The sequence below is a fragment of the Rhinopithecus bieti genome, unplaced genomic scaffold, assembly GCF_001698545.2.
Source record: "Rhinopithecus bieti isolate Rb0 unplaced genomic scaffold, ASM169854v2 scaffold_81282, whole genome shotgun sequence".
In the NCBI taxonomy this organism is placed as follows: Eukaryota; Metazoa; Chordata; class Mammalia; order Primates; family Cercopithecidae; genus Rhinopithecus; species Rhinopithecus bieti.
Genome location: NW_016830182.1, coordinates 90243 through 104546, shown reverse-complemented (window position 1 = coordinate 104546; position 14304 = coordinate 90243). Strand labels below are relative to the sequence as shown.

The following is a 14304-nucleotide window of genomic DNA, read 5'->3' as shown; positions in this document are numbered from 1 at the left end:
CCCGGCCCAGCATTTGTATTTTTAACAAGCCTCCAGCCTGGCCAACAAGGTGAAACCCCATCTCTACTAAAAATACAAAAAATTACCCAAGCATGGTGGCAGGCACCTGTAATCCCAGCTACTCGGAAGGTTGAGGCAGGAATATCACTTGAACTTGGGAGGTAGAGGTTGCAGTGAGCCAAAACAGCACCGCTGCACTCCAGCCTGGGTCACAGGGTGACACTCCATCTCAAAAAAAAAAAAAAAGCCCCCACGTGCCAGGTTTGGAAACTACTCATCCAGCCTGGATAGCAGACACACAGGCACAGAGAGGGAAACAGAAACCCAGAAAATGGAAGTCTTTTGCCCATCCATGGCCCCAGCTGATTGGAAGCTGAGTGGAGATCAGGAACTGTGTCTCCTGATTCCTGATCTGGTCCCTTTTCCCGAGTTACTAATTCTTGGGGCCAGGCGTGGTGGCTCACACTTGTAATCCCAGCACTTTGGGAGGCTGGGGTGGGCGGATCACCTGAGGTCAGGAGTTCATGGAGAAACCCCATCTCCACTAAAAATACAAAATTAACCAGGCGTGGTGGCGCATGCCCGTAATCCCAGCTACTCGGGAAGCTGAGGCACGAGAATCGCTTAAACCCGGGATGCGGAGGTTGCGGTGAGGCAAGATCTTGCCGTTGCACTCCAGCCTGGGCAACAAGAGCCAAACTCCGTCTCAAAAAAATAAATACTTTGATGCCATCTCATCGACCTATAACCTTCTACACAAATCACCTCTCCAACATGCATGATGAGCAGCCAGAGTGTGGATCTATTCCCCACTGACCTCTCCAGCCTCATTTCTTACCAGAACCTCACCTGTACTCTCTCATCCAGACTGTGGGCACTGGGAGGCAGGTCTCATTTCTGCCTCCCCTCAACATCTGGCATGCGGGAAGTTCAAGGGTGAGTGGATGGGGAAGGACAGTTGGACGAATGTACGGAGGTGTGTTCACAGAGCTCTAAAACCCAGGAGAGCCTCTCTGCCAGCATAAATGAGTCAGGTGTCATACTCCTGAGCTTTCGCAGCCAACCTGAAGACTATTTTTGAAATGGAGTATCTCCCACCAGAAATGCATTGTGCAAAACTCTGCCCAAAGGCAACAAAGTCACGCAGGGCCTTCCATCTTGGTGATTCATGTCTACCTACCCACTCTGCTCCCACCTCCCCAGTCTCATCTTCACTCTTCCCCCCTGTGGAATGACCGGTCTCACCTTGTCCCACACTGCCTGCTCCCATCTCCCTGCTTTCTTTCCTATTTTTCATGGCCTCAAATGAGAACTTTCTCCTGCGCATCCAAATCAGCTCATGTGGTGTTACAGTAATCCTCCCTTATCCATGGGGCATACGTTCCTAGACCCCCAGTGGATGCCTGAAACCACAAACTCTATCTATACCAAGTTTGTTGCTATATATACATAATTAAAGTTTATAATTTAGGCAGATATTAACAACTAATAAACAATTGTACTGTAGTAGGTTGCATGAACTCTTTTCCTCTCAATCCCTAACTGTATTCACACACGTGATGGGAGATAAAATACCTATGTGGTGAGAGGAAGGGAGGTGAATGACGTAGGCATGGTGACATGTGTTAGGCTACTATTGACCTTCTGATGACAGTTCAAGAGGATCATCACTTTTGGATGATCCCAGACCACTGAGCCATGGTAATTTTCCAGACTGCAGTTGATGGACAGCAACTGAAACTAGGTAGGTGGGGACTGCTGTATGTCTCCTGGAAGCCTTCCAAAACCCAGCCTCCCTGCACTGATCTTCTTGGCTCTCAATTTCTATCATGTCACAGTCATACACTATCCGCTACTTCACAGAAAGGAACAGAAGCCAAACTGTGAGATCGTGGTTAGCTACCTCAGAGCTTTCAAGACAGAACAGCTTCTTTATCCCCAACTTCCAGAACTGGGACACATAGCAAGTGGTCAGTAAATGGGGAATTTGACTAGCCAAATAACACTTGTCCAATAAACCCACTGCAACTGGCACCCTGCTAGCAGTCATGAGTTTTATATACCATTATATGTACAATGCAAAGTAGCTTAATACTGGAGTGCCTGAAAAAATGCAGTGTTTTGGAGTCAGATTATTGCATTCCAATCCCATCCCGACCACTTGATGGCTGAGACACTGGTAAGATGCTTAACTGCTCTACACCCTTTGCAGCGTGGGTCCAGTAAGACATGCTTCTTGGAGTTACTATGCAGATTAGGCTGGGTGCGGTGGCTCACATCTGCAATCCCAGCACTCTGGGAGGCCAAGGCGGGCGGATCATGAGGTCAGGAGAACGAGACCATCCTGACTAACACAGTGAAACCTTGTCTGCACTAAAAATACAAAAAACTACCCGGGTGTGGTGGCAGACACCTACAGTCCCAGCTACTTTGGAGGCTGAGGCAGAATGGCATGAACTCGTGAGGTAGAGCTTGCAGTGAGCCAAGATTCTGCCACTGCACTCCAGCCTGGGCGACAGTGAGACTCCGTCTCAAAATATATATATATGTGTGTGTGTATATATATATATATATGTGTGTGTATATATATATATATGTGTGTATATATATATATGTGTGTATATATATATACACACACACACACACACACATACATNGTCAGGAGAACGAGACCATCCTGACTAACACAGTGAAACCTTGTCTGCACTAAAAATACAAAAAACTACCCGGGTGTGGTGGCAGACACCTACAGTCCCAGCTACTTTGGAGGCTGAGGCAGAATGGCATGAACTCGTGAGGTAGAGCTTGCAGTGAGCCAAGATTCTGCCACTGCACTCCAGCCTGGGCGACAGTGAGACTCCGTCTCAAAATATATATATATGTGTGTGTGTATATATATATATATATGTGTGTGTATATATATATATATGTGTGTATATATATATATGTGTGTGTATATATATATACACACACACACACACACACATACATACACACACACATATATATGTACACACACACACACGATTAATAGACATCATTGTTCATAGAGTTTAGGACAGCACCTGTCTCAGCTCCATGAGAGCACCATGTAAGATGCCATCTTTAAGGGCAGCCTAAAATAAGCAACTTGCCAGGGAAGAAAGGAAAAGTGCAGTTGAAAGCTGCCTGATTACATAGGCACATCCAGCTACAAATAGAACTCATGGGTGTGGTGCTAGGAAAAGCTAAAAAAGCAGCACCCCAAATATTCACTGCAGGTACTCTCCCAGAACCACCTCTAGCTTTTCTCATCACTCTTCAAAGATCCCTACTATCTCTCATTTAAGCCACAGCTTCCCACCAGTGCCAAGCGGAAGGATATGCTCCCTCAATATTGATTCAGCTTAGTCAAGTTTGCATTTTATGGAGGCTCTTCCAAAGCCTGCTGACAGCACAGGGTAGCCTGGTTACTGAGAGGGCCTACAATGTGCTGAATCTGTCCACAATTTGAGTTCCCACAAGTCCGTGCTTCCTGACACACAATTGCTTAGCACTAGTTTCCGAACGGTTTTCACAGTTGTTACATCCCCAGCCTCAAGAGCCTTGTGAGCCAGGGTAGTTAGCAGATACCCCTGGGAGCCCAATTTAAATGCAAATTAACCCAAACAAGGTACCAGGTGACTTCCCCAAAAACACACTCGGATGGACTAGATGGAAGAGAAGCAGGCAGCAGGGACAGAAGACCAGAGGGCAGGTAGAGGAGGGTGTTAGCTGGCTGTAGGAGCAAAGGCTGTGGAGACTGGAAAATACCTGTGCCGAGACGCAGCCAGCCTGGAGCCCTGCCAATTGTCATCACACAGGAAGGTGGGCTACTATTGCTGCTTCTGATATTTCAAGAGGTGGGAAATCCAGACCTTTATGTATAATTTGCCAAGTTTCCAAATGTTATGCCTAACAAGTCTCACAGCAAGACTGCCACGTTTTCTTTAATATCCCAACCCAAGTGGATCCTCTGGAAAAACATGGCCGAGCCTGAGTTTCATCCCACCTCCCTTCCCAAGGCTACTTACTGGCTGAAAGACTACAACTTCTGCCCTGAGCACAGTCCAACAGAAAAGCCTCCCCACTTTGTGACTTTGATGCCAACCTTCAATCATTCAGGCTCTCTGCAGCTATGCCCTTTTTCTTCACATCAGAAACTATTTCCTACCTTTCAATTCTCACTCACTCAATTACTTCCTTCCACTCTCCCTGCTCAACTTAGCAATCAACCCCAGCTCCATGTCCCATCCTGTCCCTGCAGCACTGTCAGGATCCTCACCACCTTGCCTCCGCAAGTTGCTCATAGGGTGCCTTCTCTGCTTCCACACTCCAGCTCAGTCACAGGAAACTGCATCTCGAACCCCAAACTTTGCTGCCCCTAGCATTACCTTCAGCCTCTATGCACTGTTCATCAAAAATGGCCAATCACATCAAAGACCCCATTCTTCCACACTAGCAAGCTATTTCCCGGTTCTAGCAAAGGAGTAGCAGATTCCTTAGCAAGAGAACCCACAGGTCCAGAGGCCCTACAAACTGAAGTAAACATCCTCTGTAGATACAAAAACAGAACTCCAACCACTCCCTGGCCAGCAGGCCCAGCCCCATGACTTAACTCTTCATAGCCCTGCCCTCCTGTCTGTAGGTGCTCCACGCAGGGGCTCTCACCATCTTTTCTCCACAACATTCCACCCTTCCTTCCTGCAACCTCAACCCTTCTGCCTTCATGGTATTGCTTCTCCTGGGTCCCCTTCATGCCCAACCAGGTCTCAGTTCTCTACTGCTTCCTGAGATTTCTCCAGTTTATCTAGACATGCTACTTTTTAAAGACACTCTTAGCCGGACATGGTGGCTCATGCCAGTACTTTATGTGGCCAAAGTACAGCACTTTGGGTGGCCAAGGTGGGAGGATGGCTTCAGCCCATGAGTTCAATCAAGATCAGCCTAGGTAACGACACTAGATCCTGTCTGGACAAAAAAAAAAAAAAAAAAACCCTCACTGTAGCCTCAAGTTCCTGGGCTTCAGTGTAATCACCCCACGCAAGCCTCCCAAAAGTGTTGATTACTGTGAGCCACTACACTGCATCCAGAGCGGCCATGGTTCTTACACAGCATTTACAAGTTTGACTCCCAGATGAACCCACCTAAGCTATAAACCAATCAGCAAACAAACACCACCCCATGACATTAAAAGTTTTCACTGAATGCTTCATGGAGCATGTGAACTTGGGCAGCAACTGAAATCAGCAGACTAACCTCCTAGCAGTCCCAATAAACCGCAAATACATTTCAAACAACCAGACACATGAAAGTTTTTAGTTTATTAATCTGCTCGTGAAAAATCCAAACTGGACACAGGTAGCCTTTACTGCAGCACCTTTACTCCTTCGGCTGTGAATCAAGAGAAAGAAGTTTAGTCAGCAACTGCCTTTAAAATTCTTTAGTCTTAAATTCCAAAAGTAGTAACATTCATGCACCACAATTACTAGTAACCTAGAATATCAAGTTATTTTGATGTTATATTAACACAATGTAAGCATCAAGAAATAAAACTTACAAACATTCAAGTTAGAAATAAAACAAAAATGGGCTAAATATTGCTAAACCTTAAAAACAAAACCATGTCACTGTTTTTTAAAAAGTTACAACGCTTCAGAATATCTGTAAATCTACTTCTAAATGTACTACACATGATCTGCTTTTAAATTGCTACATCAGTACACCAAGGAGTCTAGTGATCTACATGACTACACGAAAAGCTTGAATTATACCTGTGATCCAATCTCCAGCTCACTAAATCAGTGGTGGGGAAGGGAAAAAGAGAAAGGAGGGAAAAGAAAGATTTCATTAATAGTCCCTTTTCAAACTCAGAAATAATCTGCATTTAAGTGCATGCAATCAGGTACCTTAAAGTTGACCATTTTGTTCTTTGCAATTGTATACAGAGCACTCCTTCGAGACTCACTGATTTTATTCCTCCCAATTCTGACAATACCTTCCCTGATTACTGTAGTTCTTATGCAAACAAGGTAGCCCAACTTCACAATGAAGAGATCATTAAGCCAACGTGGTACCCAGGATGGCCTTGCCCACTTGTCAATGAAGTACATACCTGAGCCTCTGCCCCTCTGCTCTGCCCAGCAACACTGTGCTGGACACACACCAGGAACAGATATGAGAATCATTACAGATTCAAGTCTAATTTAACCTCAATGGGAGTGCTCTAAATGATCAGTCAAGTCTTTTAAAAGCTGCCTCAGTTCAATAAAAGATACTATTCACAGCCATAAAAGTAGTGCAAGTTAGTATTTAAAGAGAGGCATCAATTTAGCTGAACTAAAAATACAATTGCTCTTCAGATATGAGACTACTAATGCCTTAGTATAAGTAACTTAGTATATAACTCCACTGCAACCAAAAGGCAACAACAAACACCAGTTCTAACATCTGAACAAAACTGAATTAAAAGCAATATTGCTATGGCATTTCTTTGGAGCCAAAGAATTTATGTGAATCGAGAGCATTGATTTTTCTAGCTGGCTTTTCAGAACAGTGCTGGTGAGAGGCACCAGTGTAACGAAGCAGGAATAGTGGTGGCTCAGGTCTCCACAGGTAGCTCCTCCGTACATGTGGGACTCAAAGGCTAAGCGAACTAACTCGTAGGACTCAAAGGCTGGATGAAAAGAAGAATCAATGTGTTAAATGTCCTTCAGACCTAGGTCAGAGGACAAATTTTGACTAATTCTTTTGCAACTTCTCTCAACAGGTACAATCCTGACAAACAGGGAGCAGTTAGTGAGTAGTTCTGCTGGCAGTTCATTCATTACATACTCCATGGCGCTGGGACGTCAATGTGATTACAGTCCTGGGCAGGCAATCCCAGGTTTACTGCCTTGCCTGGCACGGAATCACTGCAAAAGGATGCCACAAGAACAAGGGCCTTCATTGATTCAAAATCCCACTATGCCCACCCCACTCCTACCCCACTTTACACATTACAATTTTAGACTGTTCAGATGTACAAAATTTGTTTTAAATCAGGTAACAGGCTGGGCACAGTGGCTCACACCTGTAATCCCAGCACTTTGAAAGGCTTAGACAAGAGGATCACTCAAGTCCGGAGTTCAACAGCAGCCTGAGCAACACAGCTAAATACTGTCTCTACAAAAAACTGGCAGGGCATGGTGGTACATGCCTGTGGTCCCAGCTACAAGGCTGAGGTGGGAGAATCACCCAAGCCCGGGAGGTACAGTAAACCATGATCATGCCACTGTACTCCAGTCTGGGTGATGAGAGACCCTGTCTCAAAAAATAAATAAATGAGGTAATGGGCCATTTTAACCAAGTGCTTGTGGGAAAAAGCATATCCACCAAAGACTTTGATATGAATAGTTACCTCAAAATTTTCTATTAAAAAAAAAAAAAAGACACCAGGCAGAAAGTTGGAGATTAAGTAATTAAAAAGCAATGGAAATGGTAAAAGGCAGCTCTGCATGTATCCAAACAGGACAGAGGCTTTGCCAGATTTCACAAACTAGTTTATTACCAGAGCTGCCAGGCTGGTTTCATGGCTCCAGAGAGGACTGCTCCTCGGATAAGACAGCCCTTCCCAAGCCCAGTGTTAACTGAAGCCATTTCCTAAGTATGTGGATACAGCATTCCCCAAGTGCAAGTTAAACGGTGCCTACTCGGTAAAGCACTCACCTTCCTCCAGTGAGTCACTTCACATGTAACATGCATTTTGGAGTTTCCAAAATAAACATGATTTTAAAAGTTGTCTCCTTTGCTCATAATATACTATCTTAAAACATATTAGGTTAGTGCAAAAGTAATTGCAGTTTTTGCCACCACAACTACTCTTGCACCAGCCTGAATAGCACTGGCATTATAATCGACCATACTATAAAACTGTCATCCAAAGGCCAACATGCAAAGCATCATCAAAGCAAACTCAGTGAAGGTGATGCATCCCCACACCGTGCTTACAATCTCAGTACCTGCCAGACACTTCATTTCTGATGAACAAGAAATCCAAGAAAGTAGAGAGGAAAAGCAAAAAAACAAAAAAAAAAGTTCACAGAACACTTGATTATTTGTTAATTTAACAACCCAACACCTTAATTCTATTCAATGATTTACAATGTCCAACTATTTACAGCTAGCAAAGCTGGTAAAAAGCTGCTTAACGCTAAAATCACTTGTCTTGGCCAACTGGAGAGGAAAGCAATCCTGAGATCTCAGTTGCCTCTCCAGTGTGCCAGGAAAACACGGGCCACATTGATCCAACTGCTTCTTAAACCAGTGTCCATACTAACAAGTAAAATCACAGGGAATGAGATCCGCTCTGCATTGAAGGTTCTATGCCAATTAGTAAAATTAAAACTTCTTGTGATAGGCTTGAAAGGTGCCCACCAGGATCAACGAACCAATGTGGCCCCCCGATTGTGCTGTGAGGTGACAAGGGGTGGGCCAAGCTACTCTACTGAGGTGTTAAGACACTATGCTACATAATTTCTTAAAACATGTTACCTTCTGTAATCCAGAAGAAGAGGGAAAAGAAAAAACATTAAGAAACGTTATTTAAAAAATAAAATTCCTTCTTTCCTAGAAACTAAAGACCTACAATTAATGATGTTTCTGTATTTTCCTTGAACTATACCTTTTTGCCAGCACCAACATTGGCCTTTGCAGTCCCCCTGACTTTCTTCATTCTGTTCTTGCGTTCCTTTCGTTGCTTTCTTGAGGTCTTTTTCTTCTCATACAGGCCATGCTGAATGAGAAAAGAGTACATCCAGGTGACTTGCAAACATTAAAATCATTACCCACCACTCTGGTAGGGAAACTTACCCAGTCTGCGCTTAACAAACACAACTTTCTAAACCAAAACTTTACAAGTATATTCAATACATGTTTTTGCTAGAACAGAAAGCATCATCAAGGGATTTTAAGTATAGAATAGCCTCACAGGAAAACAAATGGTCCACTCAATACTCTCTGAACAGGAAGTTTGGGAGACTGGCTGTTCTTGTCCAGACTTGAGCTCACAGATCACTATTTTTTTCTTCTTTTGCACTACCAAAACAAGGCACCTCCCAAGTGGCTGAGGGATCTCTTCCCATTGCAACTCCCCATTACTCCCTGCTGACAGAGAAGACTTTACAACCCCCACACCATGGAGATTCCGATCTACTCATCGCCACTCTGCCCACCTTTGCACTTGCTGTTCCTGGGGCCTACAAGACTGTTTCTGTATCTTTACAAAGACTACTTTCAAATTTTACAAGGATCTCAGCTTCAATGTCACCAGCTCAGCAAGGTCTTCTGAGAACATGAATGCAAAATCAGTTAAAAAATAGTGCAGCCTCGGCTGGACGTGGTGGCTCACGCCTATAATCCCAACACTGGAAGGCCGAGGCAGGCGGATCACGAGGTCAGGAGTTTGAGACCACCCTGACCAACACGGTGAAACCGTGTCTCTACTAAAAATACAAAAATTACCCAGGTGTGGTGGCACACGCCTATAATCCCAGCTACTCAGGAGGCTGAGGCAGAAGAGTCGCGTCAACCTGGGAGGCAGAGGTTGCAGTGAGCCGAGATTGCGCCACTGCACTCCAGCCTGGGAGCTAGACTCTGTCTCAGGAAAAAAAAAAAAAAGTGCAGCCTCTATCTATGACATCACCAGAATTTTCCCTCACAGCTATCCTATGGAAGATTCATCTAACAGCATGGGGTAAAGTGGGATAAAGGAACAAACAAAAGAAGCACTTCAAGGTAATGATGCTTACTAGAATGTATACTGGGGAGCTTGCCCAGATCACTGCTATAGTTCACTCTGCAGTGCTTGACACTCAGCATACAATCAAAAACCTTTCCTGGTTCCTGGCTACCTATGGGTTTAAGCCCAGACTCAGACTTAATCCAAACTAAATGAATTCGGTGCCAGGCTACCTTTCCAAACACATCCCCTTACCTCCCCTCTGGAAAACAATCCTTACCCCAGCCCAACTCCAAGAACACTACTTCAGCTGCCCTTCTGAGCTCAGCTCAAATGCCAGACTTCAATTCTGAACCTCCGTACTCCACCTGTGCAGTTTATCAAATAACTTTTTCTTAATCCCTTCAGAGTTGTCTCGCAGACTGCTTGGTCTTGCCCATTTTACCACACTCACAACACAACGCCATTGAAAAACAAATGTCTTCAGTAGCTGATGAACAAATGAAAAGACACCTACTCTTGCAAGTCTATGTTTGGGTTCATTTTTCTTTGCATAATCCAGGGAGTCATAAATCATGCCAAAGCCAGTTGTCTTGCCACCACCAAAATGAGTTCTGAATCCAAATACGAAGATGACATCCGGTGTGGTCTTGTACATTTTGGCTAGTTTTTCCCGAATTTCTGTCTTAGGCACTGTTGCCTTCCCAGGGTGAAGAACATCAATGACCTATAAGGAGATATCAAGTTTAGTGCTCACTATGATAAAATACATCTTCAGAGTAAAGGACAATTAAGCAAAGATTGACGTGCCCTTCCTTACCATTTGTTTCCTCTGAAGTAGTCGGTTGGTCATGAACTTTCTAGTGCGGATAGTTACAGTGTCATTCTGAAAACAAACACTCTGGTTAATAAAACTACTCAAACTTTTCTTGGCCTTGCTGTGATTTTTCAAGACCTAGAATGTTGCAGTCCAATTTGTAGCCATTAGTCATGTAGCGAATTAAAGTAAATAAAACCCACTCCGCAGGGCCAAACTCACAGGATACGCCTAACAGATAGATAAAATACCAAGAAAATATAACGGTTTCACATGAATCTGTACAACTTACTTCACTAGGTTATGTGTATCTCTGGGGCAGGGTTTCTCAACCTCAGCACTACTGATATTTCCATACGGATAATTCCTGTTGTGGGGACTGTGTTTTAGAGTAACTATAAAAATCCCAGCCCTCTAACCACTAGAGGCCAGAAGGACTTCCCACCTTTCCCAGTTGTGACAATCAAAAATGTCTCCAGACTTAGCCAACTGTTCCCTTAGGGGAAAAATCACTCCGAGTCAAGAATTACTTCTCTGGGGTAAAAACTGCTGTGGCTCATATATATTGCACAAACGTGACCCAAACCTTGTACTCACTACGTGCATGTGTCATCTATCCTTCTAGAATGGCCACAGCAGAAATCAGAGAAAACGGTATTCCCTTCTGAAGGACTGAACTGCACCTTTACTTAATACCTAATAAAGAATGTAGGCATTAAGCAATTTACGCTAACAATTTTACCAAAAAGGAGGCGCAAGAGACTTTCATAGCAGCAAATGACTTGCTAGAGTTTCTCCATTTCACTCTGAGAAACCACACTAAATTAAATCCACGTCAGTGGTACTCAATTCTTGGGGAAAAAAAAAAGATTGTAGATAAGGTTAAAAACGGATGCTGGAGAAGCTAATAACGCATGACTGAGGGCAGGACCACCTTTTTATAACATCCCTTTCCAGGGCCCGTTTCCCCAGTATGAAACATGAAGATCCATTCAGCTGACAAGTTTTCTAGCTTACACATGGGAATGGTTTCGCTTGCCGCAACTCGCCCAGGCGCTGCCGGTACCTTCTTCACCTCTTGGGCTACCATCACCTGCAAGCGCCTACCTAGCCCAATTTGGAACTGCAGATGAGATGTGTCTGCCAGTGTCCATCTATCCCGCCCCGCACCCCCATCCACTGTGCTCCACGAAGTCAACAAGCGCCAACAGTTCCTGCACTGCCCAGGCGCTGTGACCCGAAGCCCAGCGTGTCCGGCTCTGCAGCGCAGCCCGCCAGCCCGGATTCCCTGCCAACAGCCCCGAGCCTCTCGACAACCATCCTCCGACAGAAACGGCCAGAGAAGAGCAACCGGCCTTCGCGCGCCTATAGCTCAGATACTGGGACCCGGGGACGAAGGATGGCTCGGATACGCGGCAGATGACTGCACCGGCCCAGGGAGACTCACCATGATGGCGGCCTATCTTCAGACAGTCAGGGAGGAAAAGAGAGCCGCTATTCGCCGGCCAATCATATCAACGCGCACGGAAGGACCCCGGGAAGCGCCGGCGTGGGGGCGTGGCCGCGCCGCGAGGCTGACCGCGGCGATGCCTGATTGAAGCTGCCTACGGCCCCGCCTCACAGACCTTTGGCCACACCCCTGGAACTCTAGACTGGCCAATCCGCAGGCAGAACAACTGGAGCCGACTAGGTTTACGCAAGCAGGTGTTCAATTTCAGTTCAATTTATTATGTTGAATTGTACGTATTTGAATTCCGGTAAACCAAATTAGTTTAAATTGCCTTCTTCCGAGTTAGAGGTGGGTAAACTTGGAAGGCATCTTAGGATATCCTCTCTAACAGTCTTCTGTTTATACAGTAGGGAAACTGCAGAAACCCTGACTCTAAAACCTTTGTTATTTTAAGTACTTAACATTGCCCATTCTAATTTGTTATTCCTAAGTATTATTTTTTGAGACTTTTATGATGAGATTTTAATTTAAAAGATCTCTTTAATTTGTATTTTTCTGCAAATCTTGGTCCTTATGCAAAATTAGTGTTTGAAAAATTTGGCTGGGCGCGATGGCCATGCCTGTAATCCCAGCACTTTGGGAGGGCGAGGCGGGCGAATCACCTGAGATCAGGAGTTCGATACCAGCCTGGCCAACACGGCGAAACCCCGTCTCTACTAAAAAAAAAAAAAAATACAAAATACAAATACAAAATTAGCCGGGCGTGGTGGCTAATGTCTGTAATCCCAGCTACTCGGGAGGCCGAGGCAGGAGAATCGCTAGAACCCGGGAAGTGGAGGTTGCAGTGAGCCAAGATCACGCCATTGCACTCCAGCCTGGGCAACAGGAGCGAAGAAAATCCGTCTCATAAAAAAAAAAGAAAGAAAAAAAAAAACAAAAACTGGAGGCCGGGCACAGTGGCTCACGCCTGTAATCCCAACACTTTGGGAGGCTGAAGCGGGTAGATCACCTGAGGTCAGAAGTTCGATACCAGCCTGGCCAAAATGGCAAAACCCCCGTCTCAAAAAAAAAAAAAAAAAAAAAAATTATCTGGACGTGGTGGTGCATGCCTCTAATTCCAGCTATTGGGGAGGCTGAGGCAGGAGAATCGCTTGAACCCGGGAGGCGGAGGTTGCAGTGGGCTGAGATGGCGCCATTGAACTCCAGCCTGGGCAATAAGAGCGAAACTCCATACCCTCCCCCTCCAAAAAAAAGGAAGAAAAAATTTGGTTGCTCCAGAAATATTTTCCTTAACGTGAAACAGACATGTAAAGAACGTAAATATACATATTCCAGAGAAACAAGAAGAAGAATTTCCCAAATGTTGGTGCAGACGAGGTGTCCAAGGTGCAGGCTTTGTGGACAGCTTTCCTCTTTTCTTTTTTTCCCCCCCCTGAGACCAAGTCTCGCTCTTGTCACCCAGGCTGGAGTGCAATGGCTTGATCACTGCTCACTGCAACCTCTGCCTCCCGGATTCAAGCGATTTTCCTGCCTCAGCCTCTGGAGTAGCTAAAATTACAGGCCTGCGCCACCATGCCAAGCTAATTTTTGTATTTTTAGAAGAGACGGGTTTCACCATGTTGGCCAGGCTGTTCTCAAACTCCTGACTGCAAGTGATCCGCCCCTGGCTTGGCCTCTCAAAGTGCTGGGATTACAGGCGTGAGCCACCGTCCCCGGCCGACTATTTTCTTTTTATTAGTTTTTTTGTTTTGTTTTGTTTTGAGACTGCATCTTGCTCTGTCACCCAGGCTGGAGTGCAGTGGTGGGATCTTGGGTCACTGCAACATCTGCCTCCCGAGTTCAAGCAATTCTTCTGCCCCAGCCTCCCGAGGTGACCAACTATCCTTCTTAAGAAAATAGTCGGCTGGCCTGGCACGGCCACAGGCACGGTGGCTCACGCCTGTAATCCCAGCTCTCTGAAAGGCCGAGGCAGGCAGATCACGAGGTCAGGAGTTCAAGACCATCCTGGCCAATATGTTCACCCTGTCTCTACTAAAAATACAAAAATTAGCCAGGCATGGTGGTGCGCACCTGTAGTCCCAGCTACTTGGGAGGCTGTGGCAGAAGAATATTTATAGAGTGATTGCAATGTGACTGTTAACATTCTAATTACTTTTACCTTCATTTTGCTATTTAACCTTCCCACTGACTCTAAGAAACAGGATACATATTACTCATCCATGTTATAAATGGGGAAACTAACACACAATAAGATTATTAAATAACTTTCCCAAGTTCACACTTTATATATTTGTTTGTTTG

At 45.1% G+C, this 14304-nt stretch overlaps 1 protein-coding gene across 7 annotated transcripts; it reads right to left on the bottom strand.

Annotated features, from left to right (window-relative positions):
* Positions 1–5323: 5323 nt before the first annotated feature.
* On the bottom strand, positions 5324–12177 carry RPS24 (ribosomal protein S24). Of its 7 annotated transcripts, none has more exons than XM_017865217.1 (8): positions 12001–12145; positions 10557–10622; positions 10254–10463; positions 8681–8791; positions 8551–8553; positions 8008–8036; positions 5793–5814; positions 5324–5412 (listed from the first exon to the last, which is right to left on the bottom strand). In XM_017865217.1, the coding sequence occupies exons 1-6, from the start codon at positions 12001–12003 to the stop codon at positions 8031–8033; spliced, it is 399 nt and encodes a 132-aa protein (XP_017720706.1). In that variant the 5' UTR covers positions 12004–12145; the 3' UTR covers positions 5324–5412; positions 5793–5814; positions 8008–8030. The 7 variants fall into 7 exon arrangements, with proteins under 7 accessions (XP_017720706.1, XP_017720705.1, XP_017720707.1 ...); XM_017865216.1 differs by having other exon boundaries at positions 8019–8036; XM_017865218.1 differs by lacking the exon at positions 8008–8036.
* Between the last annotated feature and the right edge of the window lie 2127 nt (positions 12178–14304).

Coding starts and splice junctions, on each gene's coding strand:
- RPS24 (XM_017865215.1), bottom strand. Junction 10,464..10,556: donor TACTTCAGAGGAAACAAATG/GTAAGGAAGGGC, acceptor ATCTCCTTATAG/GTCATTGATGTTCTTCACCC. Junction 8,792..10,253: donor CCAAACATAGACTTGCAAGA/GTAGGTGTCTTT, acceptor TTTCTCATTCAG/CATGGCCTGTATGAGAAGAA.